The 16,805-nt window shown below is 38.7% G+C and overlaps 1 protein-coding gene across 1 annotated transcript in view; it reads left to right on the plus strand.

Moving 5' to 3' along the window:
* The window catches only part of LOC150078990 (patj homolog), a 946,782-nt gene that overhangs the window by 36,996 nt on the left and 892,981 nt on the right, over positions 1–16,805 (plus strand). Inside the window, exon 3 of the mRNA XM_090382912.1 lies at positions 1,630–1,781. Coding sequence (XP_090239038.1) covers positions 1,630–1,781 — 152 coding nt within the window. The remainder of the gene's footprint in view (positions 1–1,629; positions 1,782–16,805) is intronic.

Genomic DNA, 16,805 nt, shown 5'->3' on the forward strand with positions numbered 1-16,805 from the left:
AGTAATGGGGAAAACCACTAGGAAATACACTTATAATAAAATCGGATGTGTTTACTGACCAAGGCGTAGAGCATGACTAATGCTAAGGACTGACTGCATGGAAATAAATGGTATGAAAATATGCAGTCTCTTAGAATATTTATTGTAGAAATTTAACATCTTGAATCCTAACAATAACTCATTTCACACAGCCCTAGAAAGTAGGCTGACATAGTTAGACACAGATAAATACTATGTTAAAAAACTGTTCCAGATATCTTTTCAAACATTCACTTAAATGTTTACTTTGCATAATTGTTGGATCAACTATTCCACTATAGTGTAGTCAAGGATTGAGAGAATGAGGAAAATTATTGTTGAACTAGCAGACTGCTTGCAAATCTACCTCTGGGGTTGTGACTTTACATTTGAGAACCATTGATCTAGAAGATCCTTCATGCTCACTGACATCGTTTTCAGTTACAGTTAGTACAAGACCTCTTAGGCGCCTCCGTAGCCAGGTGGGAAGGAGCAGCAGTGCATAGCACACTCTTCTTGATTAGACCGGGGTTCGAGCCCGTCACCACCAAATACGGAGGATGCGGAAAGGTCAGGGAATGACCACCGCATATCCTGGAGCAATATAGCCTTAGTTGCTAATGCTCCCAAAAAAAAAACAAAAAAAAACAAGACCTCTTGCTGATTTTCCAGCATGGTTGCATACTGCCAGTGGTTTATGTAACAGTGTGTTGACTTTACTTCAATTTGCCTTTTTTCTTTACAGCTGAGATGCATTTTACCACAGATGATAATGTCAATTTTCATAATCAGCATATGGGCATAGGAAAATCCTCACAGGATCGTTCAGTTTTTGGATCAGTAACAGTTTGTTTGTTAGGTCTGGCATCATTGGTGACTGATTGATTGATTTTCCTTCAAATATGTTGACTTGGTTTGTGTTTTAGAATTTTTTTTTTGGAAAGTGATCTGCCTATTTTGTTTGAATAGTACAGACAAGGGCACGTATGTAGTTTGTGTATAATGGAACTGTCTCTCTCCATTTCAGCATTACTGAAATGGAAAGGAGCTCCTCATGAGGAGTTGCTCAACACCCATTATACTTGCTGTTGGATAGGTCATGGTGGGTTAACTGCATGGCCCTCTGTGCTCACCAAATTTTGAATTCTCCTGGATTTTTATGTGGTGACGCCTAAAATCTCTAGTCTGTTCAACATTAGTTAGCAACAAAGAAGGTCTCTTTGTGAACTCATTGTGCCTGTCTGCCACACATTCTTTAACAGTTTTGAATGTATTTGACAATCACTGTAAAGACACCTCTATTGCTGCTCAAGAAGGTCATGTTGAACACCTGTTATGAATTGGGAGCAGTCAAGTGTCCTCAATATCCAAAAAACACTGTTGTAAAGTAAAAGAGCTTTTTACAATCATAACCAAAAGTAACAATATGGCTGTAACTTGGCAAGGAAGAATTTCTGTATCTATGGTTATATGATTTATTTATTTATTTATTATTTTTTTTTTCACCATTTTATGTAGACCTTACACCCCAACTTTGGCTAGACCTTTCAGAATCACCCTTTTGTAGTGTATGACTAAAAGTTAAAAGAATTTACACACTTACTTTGGCAGATACTCGACAAGCTTTACGATTGCTGGAAAGAATACAGCAGCAGCTTCAAGATTCAGATGGATCTCATTTAAGTTCCACTGTTGGAGAAGATCTGAATACCTTGATTTCTGTTTTAGACAGCCCTGTGTTTAACAGTATTCTTACTATACAGGTAAGGAAAGAATTTTTATTACATTTTTTTCATACCATGGTAGCCTTGTTAATAACAGAAGCAGTTGTTGAATTAATAAAAATGCCATCAATTAGGTTTAATAGGAGAGGTTATGGATATTTTTCTAGCATTGATCAGGGAGAGGTATGTGCATATGTACATCTATATTAGTGGTGACTGAAATTTGCTTAAGTGTTGGGAGTGGGGTTCTTGATGATTACCTCAGTCATTTTTACTGAGTGTACTCAGAATTTTTTGTGAACTCTAATCAGTCTTTAATAAGCAAATCCTTATACACTGGTGTGCTTTTTAGTAATCCTCCAGATAAAAGATCTTAATTTATGTTTGCTTTGCTTGAGGAGCTCACTCATTTTGAACCAGTATAATAATTCAGATGTGACAGTCAAATTTCTTTGAATTTTAAAGGATTTAAATAATTTATAGACTGGCCATTAGATAGTAGTTTACTATTTAGTTTGGTTAGACTGAACTTAATGGTAATATTAAAGCATTCTTATAATTATTAATATTTATGTTTTTAAACTGGGTTTTGCTTATTTCTACTGTGCACACAGGGCAGATGTTTAATAAATTATTTTTTGAATAGAGGGAAAATAATAAAAAAAAAAAAAAAAAAAATTTAATACAGGTACCACATAAAACAGGTACTTTGATTGAATGCTGCAAAAGTTTAAAGAAAGTTAAATAAATGTTTCACAAGAAACAAGAACCTTCTCAATCTTCAGTGTACTCTCCATTATGTTTGACACACACTTCCTTTAACACTGCACCAATACCTGGATTCCTTGAGAGAAATTTTATGGTTGGCATTAAAGTCATTTATGCATTGCCATCCTGACCTCTTCATCTGTAAAGTTGGTGTGCCTTTTATTAGCTAAAACAAAGTGTTAATCATATGAAGCTAAGTATGGTGAATGTAGGGGATGGGGTAATTCCTCAAACTTCATCTCCTGTATCTGATTCACTGTAGAATGGGCAATCGGTATCTGGGAAATTAAAATCCCCCATAAGACATTGTGATATGCTGGTTCACTCTATTTGCCTGTATAATTATTCACTTTGCTCATAGTTATTTGGCCTGTAACACAATCCTACTGTCATTTTTTTCCCCTTTAGTGTTTGTCACTCCAAACTAACTCAGTATTACACTGGCAGCCTGAATCTGTTACCTGTATTGTTTTTGAATCTGTGTGCTTCTTAACCTAAAGCACACAAAGTGTGGCTATTAAATAACGAGACTGTTGCAATAAAATAATATAATGAAATATTTTGTACTTTACAAGTTATCCCCTTCAAAATAATTGCCTTGGCCTCGTACAAGTTCTACATTTTCTTCAAAGCATAAACATTTCTGGAAGTCACCTTCTATAAGTCCTTTTAACCCTTTGGTTGTTTTTTCCTAAATATCTTCAGTTCAGAAAACTGCAATTCTAATCAACGAAAATCGGATGAATATTATCCGAAGGCAATAAAAATGAAGATATAAAGCACAAATTTACACTTTTATTATCTTACCAGTTAACAAAATTATATGATACATGAAAATTGACAAACGAACTGAGTGCTATCCAACTCAACTACTCTTGCTGAAAAGAAACAAAGTTCGAAAAAGGTGCAGCAGAAAATAAGTAATTATTTTCGTTAAAGGCCTTTACACATATTATTGTGGTTGAAAGTTCCATTTGTTTTGTTACCTATGAATAAAAATATGTAAGTATAACTTAGTGTTTTTATTTCTAAACTTACTCTGAACCCCCCCCCCCTTTTTTTTTTATCAAGCAAAGCAAACATAAATACAGTATTTTTGATAGGTTTGGAAGTCCGAACTACCCCCAGTCCCAATTAGTTTGGATTATCGATGCTCTACATTTAATAAAATCTGAGAAACTCTTCTTGTTTATTTTCAAGCAACTTTGTTGCCTGCTTTATTTCATTTATGCAATACACAATGTCTAGGTATTTTGTTTGAAGAATGTTAACTAAACCACCAGTGAATATTTCACTGAACACTTCCAAGAGAAAAACCAAATCAGGATCATTAAATTCGTGCTTGAATCTGATAGCAGAATCAGTAGTTACGTTGTTCTACTTTTTAGGGTTTTCAGTTATGTCTTCAAAATTAATGAAGTGCAATTTTCCTTCACAGTATTAACTAGGGAGGAATAATTCCACATAGTTGGTGCAGTTTTTGGAAATTTTTTCTTAATAATATTGTCCAGAGCATTAGTTCTTTTAGATTATTTTGAAAAATAACTAGGCAGTCCATTTATAGTTGAAAAAAATATCTTACACCTCTTTTATGGTTCCACATGCTTATTACGTTCTTAGCGTTTTTTCACCAACCTTTCATGGAGTAAAATAAAATTAAAATAAAATAAAATAAAACAAAACAAATCTTGATAACTATATTTACAATAACCTGTATTTACAAAATTAATATACGTATTACAATATTAAAAGTATTAAAACACAAGATTAAAATGCATTAAAATATACTAAGTTAAAAGCGATAAAATCCCGTAGCTTTCAATGTAGCTTTCAATGGAAAAGGTATGTGGATGATACATTTACATTTGTTCGGAAGGGGAGTGAAGATCACGTGTTGAATATCTTAAATGGCTTCTCCCAATTCATACAATTTACATCGGAAGTTGAAGATGGAGGAGTTCTGCCGTTCCTGGATGTGTTGGTCTGTAGGGAAGACCAGCAGTTAAAGACAAAAGTCTTTAGAAAAACGATGTGTAAAGGGCAATATACGCATTATAATTCATCCCTGACCAGCCATCATAGGAACAGTGTGATAAGAACGCTAATTAATAGAGCGAAATCACATTGCAGTAACTCCGATGATAGGAAAGCAGAGTATGAACGTGTCACGGCGGATCTTACTAAATGTGGTTACCCCCAGAGGATTATAGATAAATTTATTAATGAAAATCAGAGGAGAGATGAATCTTTTATACCAGTATCCACTGCATACATTCCCTATTATCCGGGCTTGACGGATTATATAACTAGAGTATTAAGAAAATATCAGACACGCTGTGTTCAGCTTCCGGGACGAAGACTGCGCACAGTTGTGTCTCAAGTTAAGGACCCCATTCAAAAAGAGGATGCTAGTGGGGTCGTATATAATATTAGATGCCCGGATTGTGGGGAATGTTATGTAGGGGAGACAAAACGTCGTCTCAAAGATCGTCTGGGGGAACACAAAAAAGCAATAAGAAATGCGGAATATGACAAGTCCGCTGTGGCCGAACATTTTTGGGAGAAGCAGCACCAGATCTCCCCAGACGATGCCACTATCACCGATCGGGCGCATAGGTTCTGGGACCGTAAGTGGCTCGAGAGTTTGCGGATCAGCTCTACAACCAACATTAATAGGGATAGGGGTGTACGGATTCACCCCCTTTTAGAGACTATTATCCTAAAAAAGGATGAACGGTTCCGTACGACTTCCGTTCGAGCCACTTCCGGTTCCACAATGCAAGAGAGCGGAACACGTGAGAATGGAAACATGTGATGCCTACCATTACCCTGCTGATATTTAAAGGTGTAATGAATAATAGAGAGTACTGCTGAAGAAGAAGGCTGGAGCCTTTGAAAGCTACGGGATTTTATCGCTTTTAACTTAGTATATTTTAATGCATTTTAATCTTGTGTTTTAATACTTTTAATATTGTAATACGTATATTAATTTTGTAAATACAGGTTATTGTAAATATAGTTATCAAGATTTGTTTTGTTTTATTTTATTTTATTTTAATTTTATTTTACTCCATGAAAGGTTGGTGAAAAAACGCTAAGAACGTAATATGAATATACCCAACCTCAGAGGCCTATTTGAGGAGTTGTTCCACATGCTTGTGAAAGAATTAAATTTAGTTCTTTCACACAGCTATGAACGGAGATTGGGCATGGATATATTTTCCTTGCTCTTGATTGCAGTCTATTCAATTTGCCTGCCATTGTAGCAGCACCATCATAAATTTGAGCAATTATTTGGTCCTTGAGGTTGTCACAGACATTCTCTCAGATATGCCAGACAAGCTGTACTTGCTACCTGGGAGTTTAAAACGCTGATGGAACTTTTAGCAGTAAGCTACAGAATCTTGAAATAACTGGGAGTAAAGTGGAGGAGAAACTGTTGAAGATAAACACAAGAAAGGCACCCGGGGTGGATGGGATCTATCCAGTTATATTAAAGGAGGCAGCAAAGGGAGTAAGCAAACCCTTAGCCATAATTATGAGAGCTTCCTTGGACTCAGGGGAAGTACCCATAGACTGGAAATGTGCAAATGTGACCCCAATTCACAAAGGAGGATCAAAGGCTGACACAAGTAATTATAGACCTGTGAGCTTAACTTCTGTTCCAGGAAAATTAATGGAGGCACTGGTTAAAGAAGCACTGCAGGATCATTTACACAAGACTTCAGTTATAGCTCGGACACAGCATGGCTTTGTTAAGGGGAAGTCTTGCCTGACCAATTTGATTGGATACTATGATGCAGTCACAAAAGAACTGGATGCAGGGAATAGCTTTGATATTATATACTTGGATCTTAGAAAGGCTTTTGATACTGTTGCACATGGAAGATTGCTACACAAATTGGAGCAGTGTGACATTGGAGGCAAATTGCTGCTATGGATAAAGGGGTGGTTGAGGGGGAGAAGACAAAGAGTGGTAATCAATGGACACTGCTCATCGTGGACTAATGTTATTAGTGGAGTCCCTCAGGGCTCAGTGTTGGGTCCATTATTGTTTTCTGTATTTATAAATGATATTGATGATGGTATATCAAGCTTAATGTCCAAGTTTGCAGACGATACAAAGGTTGGCAGGGTTGTCAAGGACACTACTGACACTATGCTGCTGCAACAGGATCTGGAAAGGTTGAGCAGATGGGCTGAGAGGTGGCAAATGAAGTTTAACATTGACAAATGTAAAGTACTACACATGGGAAACAGCAACCCCAGAGCAACGTATCAACTCTGTGGTACTACACTGACAGTGGTAGAGAATGAAAGGGACTTGGGGGTGGTTGTGCAGGCAGATATGAAGTTCTCTGAGCAGTGCAGACGGGCTTCAAGAGTAGCTCATGGAGTATTGTCAATAATATACAGGAATTTTTCCAGTAGGGATAAGGAGGTGATTATTCCCTTGTATAAGGCAATGGTCAGGCCACACCTAGAGTACTGTATACAGGTCTGGAGGCCTCATTTCAAGAAGGATGTAGAGCTGCTGGAACGAGTACAGAGAAGGGCAACAAGATTAGTGAATGGAACAAAGGGGTGCTGTTACGAAGAAAGGCTTAAGTTTTGCAAATTACAGTGTCTGGAGGTGATCTGATAGAGGTGTATAAAGCCTTGAATGGTTTGAGCATGCTCAATGCTGATGGGATTCTTCCTGAATCCCAATGCTGAATAATCACCTCAGAGGGCATAAATTCAAATTGAGGAAAAGACAGATGTAGGATAGACGTGCGGAAATTTGCCTTTAGCCAGCGGGTGGTTGGTTGGTGGAACAGACTTCCATCCCTTGTAGTGGAGGTTGATAGCCTAAATAAGTTTAAGGCTCAGCTGGACAGGTATTTTGAACGAACAGAGGGGTGAAGTGGGTTTTTTTTTTTTGGCTGATGCTGCATAAGCTTGCTTTCTTGCATCAAATGCCTCTACTAATGCTAATATTCAGTTGACATTTCAATTCAAGTGGACCCAATTTTGGCAAAGTCCGGATGGTCTGCGACAGAAAATCCTTTGCTTGCACCTTCACGATGGTGCAACTGTTAGTAATCCTGAGTATAACCTCCATGCACAAGCACACTGTGAGTGACCACCCAGGTGTGAACCAACATAAGCAGGGGTCGAGGTGTGGCATCCACACCACATGGAGGAATGCCACCCCTCTGTGTTACTAGGCAATACTAGGTGGTAGATGACCCTCATCAACCGGTGCAATACCACCATTTTGCTTATTGGAGGCTTGAAGTTGTGGAACTCATGTTTAGTCTCCAGAGCTAAGTTCTGGTCAACCCTTTCCCATCTCTTCCATCATGCAGTATGAATGATGACTTTTGAGGTTATGATGAACTTCATGGTGAGATCCAATCATCCTTACATTTCGAGGGTACAGCTCTAAAACGGTGTTCACAGGCCGGCCGCTAGTTAGTACACCGGACCGAACCTATTGGTAACTCTCTAGGAGGCTTCTGGATCAGCTAGTGTATAATCTTGCTACCTCTACTCTGCCAGATAGTGACTGGAGGGAGCCAGAGTAGTGTGTATGGGGGGGGGGCATTGTCGAGACCACGTTATGTCAAGGATCTGGGTATATTCTTACCATGTATATGCCATATCCAAAAATTTCATTACTTCATACAGCACTTTTTCTTACTATTGAATACACCATGAATTGTTAAACTAATAGAGTAAGCTTATCTGCAAAAAGATCTAAGCTTTCCAAACCCTTCCTATTTCATTTCACAAATATACATGATCTCAGTTCTAATCTCAACGATGTCCATTTCCACGTGCAGTGTGCCAAACCCTATGTCCTTTTTCTGACAGAATCTCAGTTTTTGGTTGATTCAACTACTGCTCATCTCAGTTGCCCAAATTATTCCCTGTATGATTCCTTTTGCCTCAAAGGTGGTACTTGTGCATATGTCCATTCTGATATTCCCTGTCAGAGACTTGGTAATTTGGAATCTCCTCTTTTCGATCTTCTCTGGCTTAAAATCTCTCTACCTCATTGTGTTAAATTCATCTGTTGTCTCTACCATTCTCCCAACTCCACTAATCACTTGGAGCTCTTTGACTTCCTCTCTTTGCAACTTGACTTTCTCCAGTCCAACTTTCCTAACAATGAGGTGATTTTTGTTCATGATTTAATGTTCACAAATCCAGCTGGCTTCTGTTTTTTAGTCACATCAAGCCAGTGGTTGAGATGCTGAGGCTTTTGCAATTACTAATGTCCTTGCAGAGATTGTTCATTTATGTACAAGAATACCGGACAATCCTAACCATACAGCCAACACACTTGATCTTTTTCTCACAAACAACCCTTCTAAGTAATAAACTTCTTTATTGCTGCTAAGTATGGTACATGTACTAGGAACAATAATTCTCATCACGGCGACATGGCCAGGAATTTTACATTATATATGTGATTAAATTGGTAAAAATTACAGTTACATAGGAAATTGAGTTACACAAAATTACACATGTGAAAATGAAATTATAATAATAGGAAAATATAATGAGAAACTGAACGTCGTAACCCAGTTTGGAGGGATTTATTTCAGTTCAACAAATGCAATCCACTCCGAGGAGCATGTGATGGTATTTGTAGTCGGTAGCCATTTTCTGTAGGTTGACTCCAAGATGCTGACCGGGCTAACCGGGTGGGTAAAGTGCCTGCCTGGCAATCCAACGGTCGTGGGTTCGAATCCCGCCTTGGGCTTGGATCAGAGTAAATTGCAAAAACCTTGGGAGGTGTAATATGGCCACAGAAGCCGATGCGCCAACAACTAACAGAAAAAAAAAATAAAAAAATAAGACTCCAAGACGGAGCAGTGCCTGAATTATGGGGAGTGCCTGGGCAGGTAGGTACAGATTACACAGTTTCAACCGGTTGTATTTGAGGATTAGTGTGGGGTCTGACCTCAAGGATGGCAGAGGATTGTGCCACTGATAGAAATCCCAGATGTTTGGGGTGTTTATCAGTCCTATGTACATTTTTAATGTATTTATTAAATGCCTGCTGTCAATTAACCCCTGTAGCCTGGGTACATTTAGCTGCTCAGCCATGTCAGTTGTTCTCAATTGAGGGGGTCGGTGATGCTTATTTGTGGCCCATTTCAGGGTCCAGTATTCATACGAGAACACCGGTTTTTGAAGTGCGGGTGACGCAGATGCCAAAATTTTAGCAGCATATAAAATAACTGGATAAATAGTGGTTTAAAGATATCTGGTAGTGGTATGAAGTAAGTGTTGCTTCACTCTCCAGCGTAGGGTGTTAAATCGTTTCCGGAGGTATTCTGTGTGAACATTAAATTTCAGCTTCGGATCAAAATGGACACCGAGGTCCTTATGGCAGGTAACCACTGGGATGAGAGTACCCAAATCTGATGGTTGAATTACTGTTGGTTGCTGTTTCAATGAGTAAACCATTATTGCAGATTTTGAAGGGTTAAGGTTTAACCCAAACATCTTCAAGTAAGTTGAAAGAGCAGTCAAGTTCTCTGTGATTGAAGACGTAATTGCCATTGGGTTTGCAGATGGTGGGATTAAGATAAGAAACTTTATATCGTCAGCATATGAAAGGAATTAGAATGGCTGAGAAAAGAAGGCCAGACAGGATGCCACCTTGTGGGACTCCTGCATTGATTATTCTTGTAAAGTGGGTCTTCTTCATTGTGTGGTGGACACTTCTATTCCTCAATAAGGCGATGAAGAAAGCTAGTAGGTTTCCATTAATCCTGAAGAAGAATTGCAGAAGACTGAGAAGGGCTGTGATGTCTAGGCTGTCAAAAGCAGCTTCAATATCGGTGTACACAATAGCTAATTTGGATTTAGTTTCGAAGGCTTGAAAAATTAATGTCTGTGTGGCCATGAGGTTTGTTATGGTGGATCTATTTGCGACTGCGAAATGGAACTGTTTCGGTTTCTGTGGCATCAGCTGTTTGTTTAATATTGGAAGGGGTACCTTTTCAAGAAGTTTGAGGATAGTTGAAGAAGGTTAGATTTGTCTAAAATCTTTTAGGCTTGTTGGCACTTTCACCTTAGGCAGTGGACTCAGAGTATTCATTACATTGAGCAGGGAAAACTCGTGTGGAAAGAAAAGAGTTGTAGATTGAGAGCAATGCATCTAGGATGTAGGGGCTAAGGTACTTAATTATGAAATGAGGTATCTTATCTCAGCCTGCAGTACTAGATAGATGTAGGGAGTTAATAGCATATATCAGTTGCTGTCTTGTAATGGAAATTATGGAAAGGTCATCAGTAGGAGCAAATTGAGAGTTTTGGAGAGGAATTTCAGCAGAAGCAGAATCCAGTTTTTTGATCAAGATTTGAATTAATGAGACTTGTGTCTGGATGAGTTTTTCATTTAGATGAGGTTGCATCGGTGTATCTCTTTATTGCTGATGCTTTGAGTCTATTGAAAATAGCTCTTGCTCTGGAGTATAGGATTCGATCTTGGGTTGTGCCAGAGATTTTCCACTGCTTGTGAAGGTTGTGGAAAATTTCTGGTGAAAACTTGTTTGTTGTGGAAACTGCATGCTAGATTGTTGGTCCACCAAGCTCTAGTCCTTGGAGAAATGTAGTAGTAGTAGTAGTGGCATGTGATGCAAGAAATGTGTATGGTTTTGGCTGATGCATAGAGGGTGACTGTATTTATCCATCTTGTGATTAGCTCAACTGCGAGGAGTGAGTCACATCCATCAAGCACATGCCACGGAATAGACTGCACTTCCTCGAGGCACTTTTTGGGATCAAGCAAAGTCGGAGAAAATATGATTTTCTTTTCTGCAGTATTATGGCAATTGAAGCTGGGCATAGGCAGAATAAGAAGTAATGCAATTGGGTCGTGATCTGATTTGAAGGACGTTTCTGGTGGAATGTTGACTCTGCAAATTCCAGAACATAGAATCAAGTAGAGACGATTGGCTCCTCATTGATAATCGTAAACTTTAATGGCCAGAGATTGTTCATTAGTCGCTGAAGGAGAGGGCTCAGATGGGGTGGATGGTTAAAATCGCCGCGGAGAATGTGAGTAGCAGAAGGGTGTAACTTACTCATTATCCAGCTGGTAGCATCGTCAATTGTTGCAATTTGTGTACGTGTGTTGCAATATCTGGAGTTGGGGTTATGTAGATTGCCGCTAAATTGATTAAACAGGCATTAAACTTCACAGTCACGTGTATTGCTTCATAAAATAAGGAGTTGCTAGATGTGACGTACACAAATTTCAGGTTGGAATCTTTGACGAAGATGGCAACACCGCCTCCTCTAGATTGAGATCTTGATGTGAAGAACGATTAAAATCCAGTGCCGGAGCACAGGCTATTGACTCTTGGTCAGGTTCAAGCCATGTTTCTGATAGACAAATTATATCCATGCTGTTGGACAACAAGAATTGTTCGAGGGTTTCAAGCTTAGTTCGGAGGCTCCGGACATTTTGGTAGAAAACTAAGGGTGAGTCGAAAGGGAATTTTTATAAGTGCTGATCTATTTGTTGATGCTTTTAAACACCTCAACAGATTAGGCCTAGTGGAAATTATACTGTTAATTGAAAGTGATTGAAAAGCAGGATTACGTGGTGTCACATCAGTATGTTTATAAGAAGTAGCTGGGTCAGAAAGTGATTGGAGCTGGACATGTGGTGCAGTGGTTTTCGATAGTTGAGAGACTAGAGCAGTTTCACAATTAGTTAGTCATCCTTCGGTTTTGCTCACAAGATGAAGTGGATGGTTTTGGGTCTTTCAATTCATAAAAAGGCCTGATTAGAGTGCCAACTGGCTACACAGATGTGGATGCAACAGATCTGAATGCCCGACTTTTGTAAACTACTCTAGAGGATGAGTAATTTGATGTTTTCTTGGGTACATTTGCAGATACTTTGGTATGCAGTTCTTAACTCATTGCCACCTCAATATCCTCAGCAGTTGTCAGTGGCCCCAGTCGGGAAATAAAAAGGCTCCTGTGTTGGGAGGCTTGCTCATTGATCTCAGAATAGAGGACGTGGAGGTACCAATCCTAATCTGACACTTTTCCTTGATATTGGCAGTGGTCTCTTAATTTGAAAGGATGAACTGGAGAAATGAGGGTTCTGATTAGCTGTCAATTGAGGAGATGAAACAGAATGGGTAGCAGCGATTTTAGCCCAAGACATGACAGGTGAGCAATGGCTGCCTGGATTTTTGTCCGTGAAGGTAGAGAGGTGTTGCTGTTTTCAGACAGCAGCACAGATGGTAAAACGGAGGTAAATTTTTGAGGTGGGATGCTAATTTGGTAGGCCGCCACTTGTGGATCACACCTCTGTTCAGCTGCACGACATGAATTCATGACCGGGACTTCGCTGATTGCTACATTAGGAAATTGAAGTTCATCTGAAAGGTGATTGGCTCCCTGAGTATTTGGGCTACATTCAAATTCAGCGGGATTGTGTGAGATAAAAATATGTAACTCTGTTGATTGGGCGGTGAATTGAGTGTTGATTCTGTTAATTGATTCATTTTGTTTGGAAAACTTATGAGTTTTGATGCATCCAGTTTTGATTTGCATATTAGTATACAGATCACTAAGAGCAGACATCAGTTTATCTATTAACACAGGTAAAAAATTGCCTTGCGACAGACTTACTTATTGACTCATTCTGGATTTCTGGCCTTGGGTTGTCCTGTATGGACAGTGCGGCTGTTGACACTATTCCTGGCAAAGCGATATAAGTTTGGATCAGTGAATTATTACTGCTCTGAGCCTTGGAAACAGTTAATTTGTCTTTTGCACACAACGGTTGCAACAAGCTTTACAACGAAAAACTTATCTCACCCTTGATACATCCTGGTGTTTTGCTACTGATTCACATGGGTCCTTCGTTATGACAGTTATTGAGAGTATCCGCAGGGTACACAGTTGAAGTGAGTGGTCCTTTAGGCACCTCAGATCACAACTTGGTGATTTTCTCTTCTCCAATGGATCCTTTATCTCATGGCTATTCCCAACTTTATATTGTTTGGCATTACAAGAATGCAAAATGGGATGACCTGTGAGACTTCTTTTCTTCTTTTCCTTGGTCGGATTACTGTTTCAAAACATTTGCTCAGCTCGTGTCAGTGAAATTATTCTTGGAGGAATGGAATCTTTTATTCCACACTCTACCTTAAAATCTCGTCCTTTATCTAAACCCTGGTTTTCCAATAAATGTGCTAAGGTTGTTCAAGAGAAGAATGTTGCATATCATAATTGGCTTGTTTCCAGTTCTTCAATTTTATTTTCTGCCAACATCAAAGCTCGTAACAATTGTAAAGCAGCTATTAATCAGTCCAAACTAGATTTTGAATGGGCTAAGAGTAGAAAACTTGCTTCTTGCCCTAATGGTCGCCTAGCATTCTGTTCTCTTGCCAAAACTATTGGCCACAATTTTTGCCCATCTCTGCTCCCACCTCGGTCAAAACCAGATGGTTCTGTTGTCACTTCAGCCAAGGATAAAGCTGACCTGCTAGCATCCCATTTTTCTTCCAACTCATGTATTAATGATCTTTGTAACACACCTCCCACCACTTCCAACATTCAATGCCTCCTGTGGTCTTCCGTCAAAAAGATGTCAGATGAATTTTGACGAATCTTGATGCTAAGGAAGCTCCAGGTCCTGATGGTATTTCTCCACTTGTTCTCAAAACCTGTGCTCCTGAACTTACTCCTGTTGTTTGCAGCTTTTTTTCACTTTCTTATTCCAAAGGTTTTTCCTTCTGCTTGGAAATTTGCTCATATCCAGCCAGTTCCTAAATAGGGTGACAAATCCCTCCCATCCAATTATTGTCCCATTGCAATTACTTCTACTCTTTCTAAAGTAATAGAGAAATCAATTAACTACCAACTCTTTAACTATCTGGAAACCATATGTCTGATCAACGATTGCCAGTATGGATTCCGTCAGTGTCAATCCACTGGTAATGTTCGTTTTTTTTTTTTTTTTAGAGAACCCCAAACACGAAAGGTATCAAAACCTATAGTACTTAGTACCGTGCATGGGTTGAAGGAGAAGTATGAGGAGAGGGGGATGCCGGAAACTTTGCTCTAGAGACTAAACATGGGTTTCACCACTTCAAGCCTCCAGAAAGCAAAGTGGTGGTATTTCACCGGTTGATGAAAGTCATCTACCACCTGTGAGTTCTGCCTTATGTTACCGGTTTATGGACAAATTCAATGGAAAAGTTTGGTGAAACACAAGCAGTTGCTCTTGACATCTCAAAGGCTTTCGATCGTGTTTCGCATAAAGGTCTTCTAAACAAGCTTCCATCTTATGGTTTGCCAACTGTTTTTTGTAATTGGTTATCCAGTTTTCTTTCTGACCGTTCACTGAGGGTGATGGTAGATGGCTCTCTGTCTTCTAACTTCTCCACTAATGCTGATGTTCCCCAAGTTTCAGTTCTTTCCACCCACTCTTTTCCTCTTGTATATTAATGACCTCCTTCCATTGACTGGAAATCTTATCCATAGTTTTGCCAATGATAGCACATTGCATTCCACTTTCCATTTTGAGAAACCTTGCCCTGCTCAATCAGCTTCAACTTCTCAAAAATCTGCTACCAATTCCTTAAATGCTGATCTTTAGGTAATTCTCCAGTGGGGCAAAGACAACTTAGTTGATTTCAGTCCTTCTACAACTCAGTCTTGTCTTATATCTTGCAAAAAATATTCTGTCTGCTCCTATGCTTATCTTTGATGACATTCCAATTTCTCAGCAAAATTATATCTCTTTTGGGGATTACCCTGACTTCTAATCTTTCTTGGCCCAAGCACATTACAAATATTGCCTCCTCTGCATCTAAAAAACTCTGTTTTCTCTTTCGCTCTTGGCGTTACTTTTCTCCCAAGCAGCTGTTCATTCTGTACAAATTGCAAATCCACCCTATCTGGAATATTGTTCCCACAAATGTGGCGGTGCACCTAAAACTTCTCTCAGGCTTCTAGATTCCATTCAGAAGAGGGCAGTTAGGTTAATTAATGACTTTTCTCTAACAGAGTCTCTCCATTCGCTGTCTCATAGACATAATGTTTCTGCTGCATGCCTCTTCTACAGATACTTCCATGGGCACTGTTCTTCTGAATTGGCTTCTATAATTCCCACTCTCTCTTTCAAAACAGTCCGAACACGTGCTGCCACCAGCCAACGTCCACTTACTGTCCAGCGTCAAACTCGCAGAACCAACTTTTCATCTTCCTCGTTTATTCATTCAACTGCCGTTTTCTGGAACAACCTTATGTATTTCCTGAAAATTACAGTCTACAGAAGTTCAAGTCTAACGTCAACAAATATCTTCTTTCATCTTTTCATACTAAGTACTATAGGTTCTAATACCTCTCACGTTTGGGGTTTTCTTAAAAAAAAAAAAAAAAAAAATCAACTTATTCTCGTAGTTCACATTTTCAATGCAAAAAAAAAACATGGTCAGATAAGGCAAATGCTGAACACTCTGCACTCACATCTGTAAAACCAATAAATTGTTCTACAACAATGTTATCCTTAGTAACACTGCAGAATAATCTGACAGTTGTGAATAATTCAACACCTCAGAAATCTCATCTAAAAGAATTGCAATAAAGTTAGCTTTATTAATTTCAGTTTGTATTTCATTCAACATTACCTCTTTAATTGCATCTATCAAGTCATTTTGAATTCTATTTGATAGTTCTGAAAAAACTGTAGTTGCATTTAAATTATTTGCTAATCTTTCCTTATATTGGCTGATTAAATTTACAAGTTCTATATAATTTCCTTGATTTTTGGAAGCATCTAATTGAGAATGACCACAAAATGGCTATGCCTGGCAACCTAGGAATATCTTTATTTTTTCTAAGCTTTTTTGTTATGTTGCTGTATATGAAGTCTCAACGGTACACAACACTACACATCATTCCACTCCCCACATACTGTTTAAATCTCTGGCCTACACAGAGTTCTGTGCTACACAAACAGAGTACACAATGCAGAGATGGGGAACCCCTGGTGTCATCAGACAACTAACACACTTTGCACATGAAGTCTTTTTTTGCTCATCCAATTTCAGTTCTATGCATTCATTACTGAATGATATCAGATCAATCCAGGATTTTGTGTTTTTGATCTCATTTGTGTTTTTGAAAGTCAGTGTGTAAATTAACTTGCTGTGTCCTTTTTATTTCAAAAATTTTTATTTTCTGAAGAAAATAGCAGGCATAGCCAGCAGAACAGCTTACCTAATTTTTCACTTCCAGTCAACCATTTTTTTTTCTCAT

This window comes from Mastigoproctus giganteus, chromosome 10, assembly GCF_048544385.1.
Source record: "Mastigoproctus giganteus isolate SK-2022 chromosome 10, ASM4854438v1, whole genome shotgun sequence".
NCBI lineage: Eukaryota > Metazoa > Arthropoda > Arachnida > Uropygi > Thelyphonidae > Mastigoproctus > Mastigoproctus giganteus.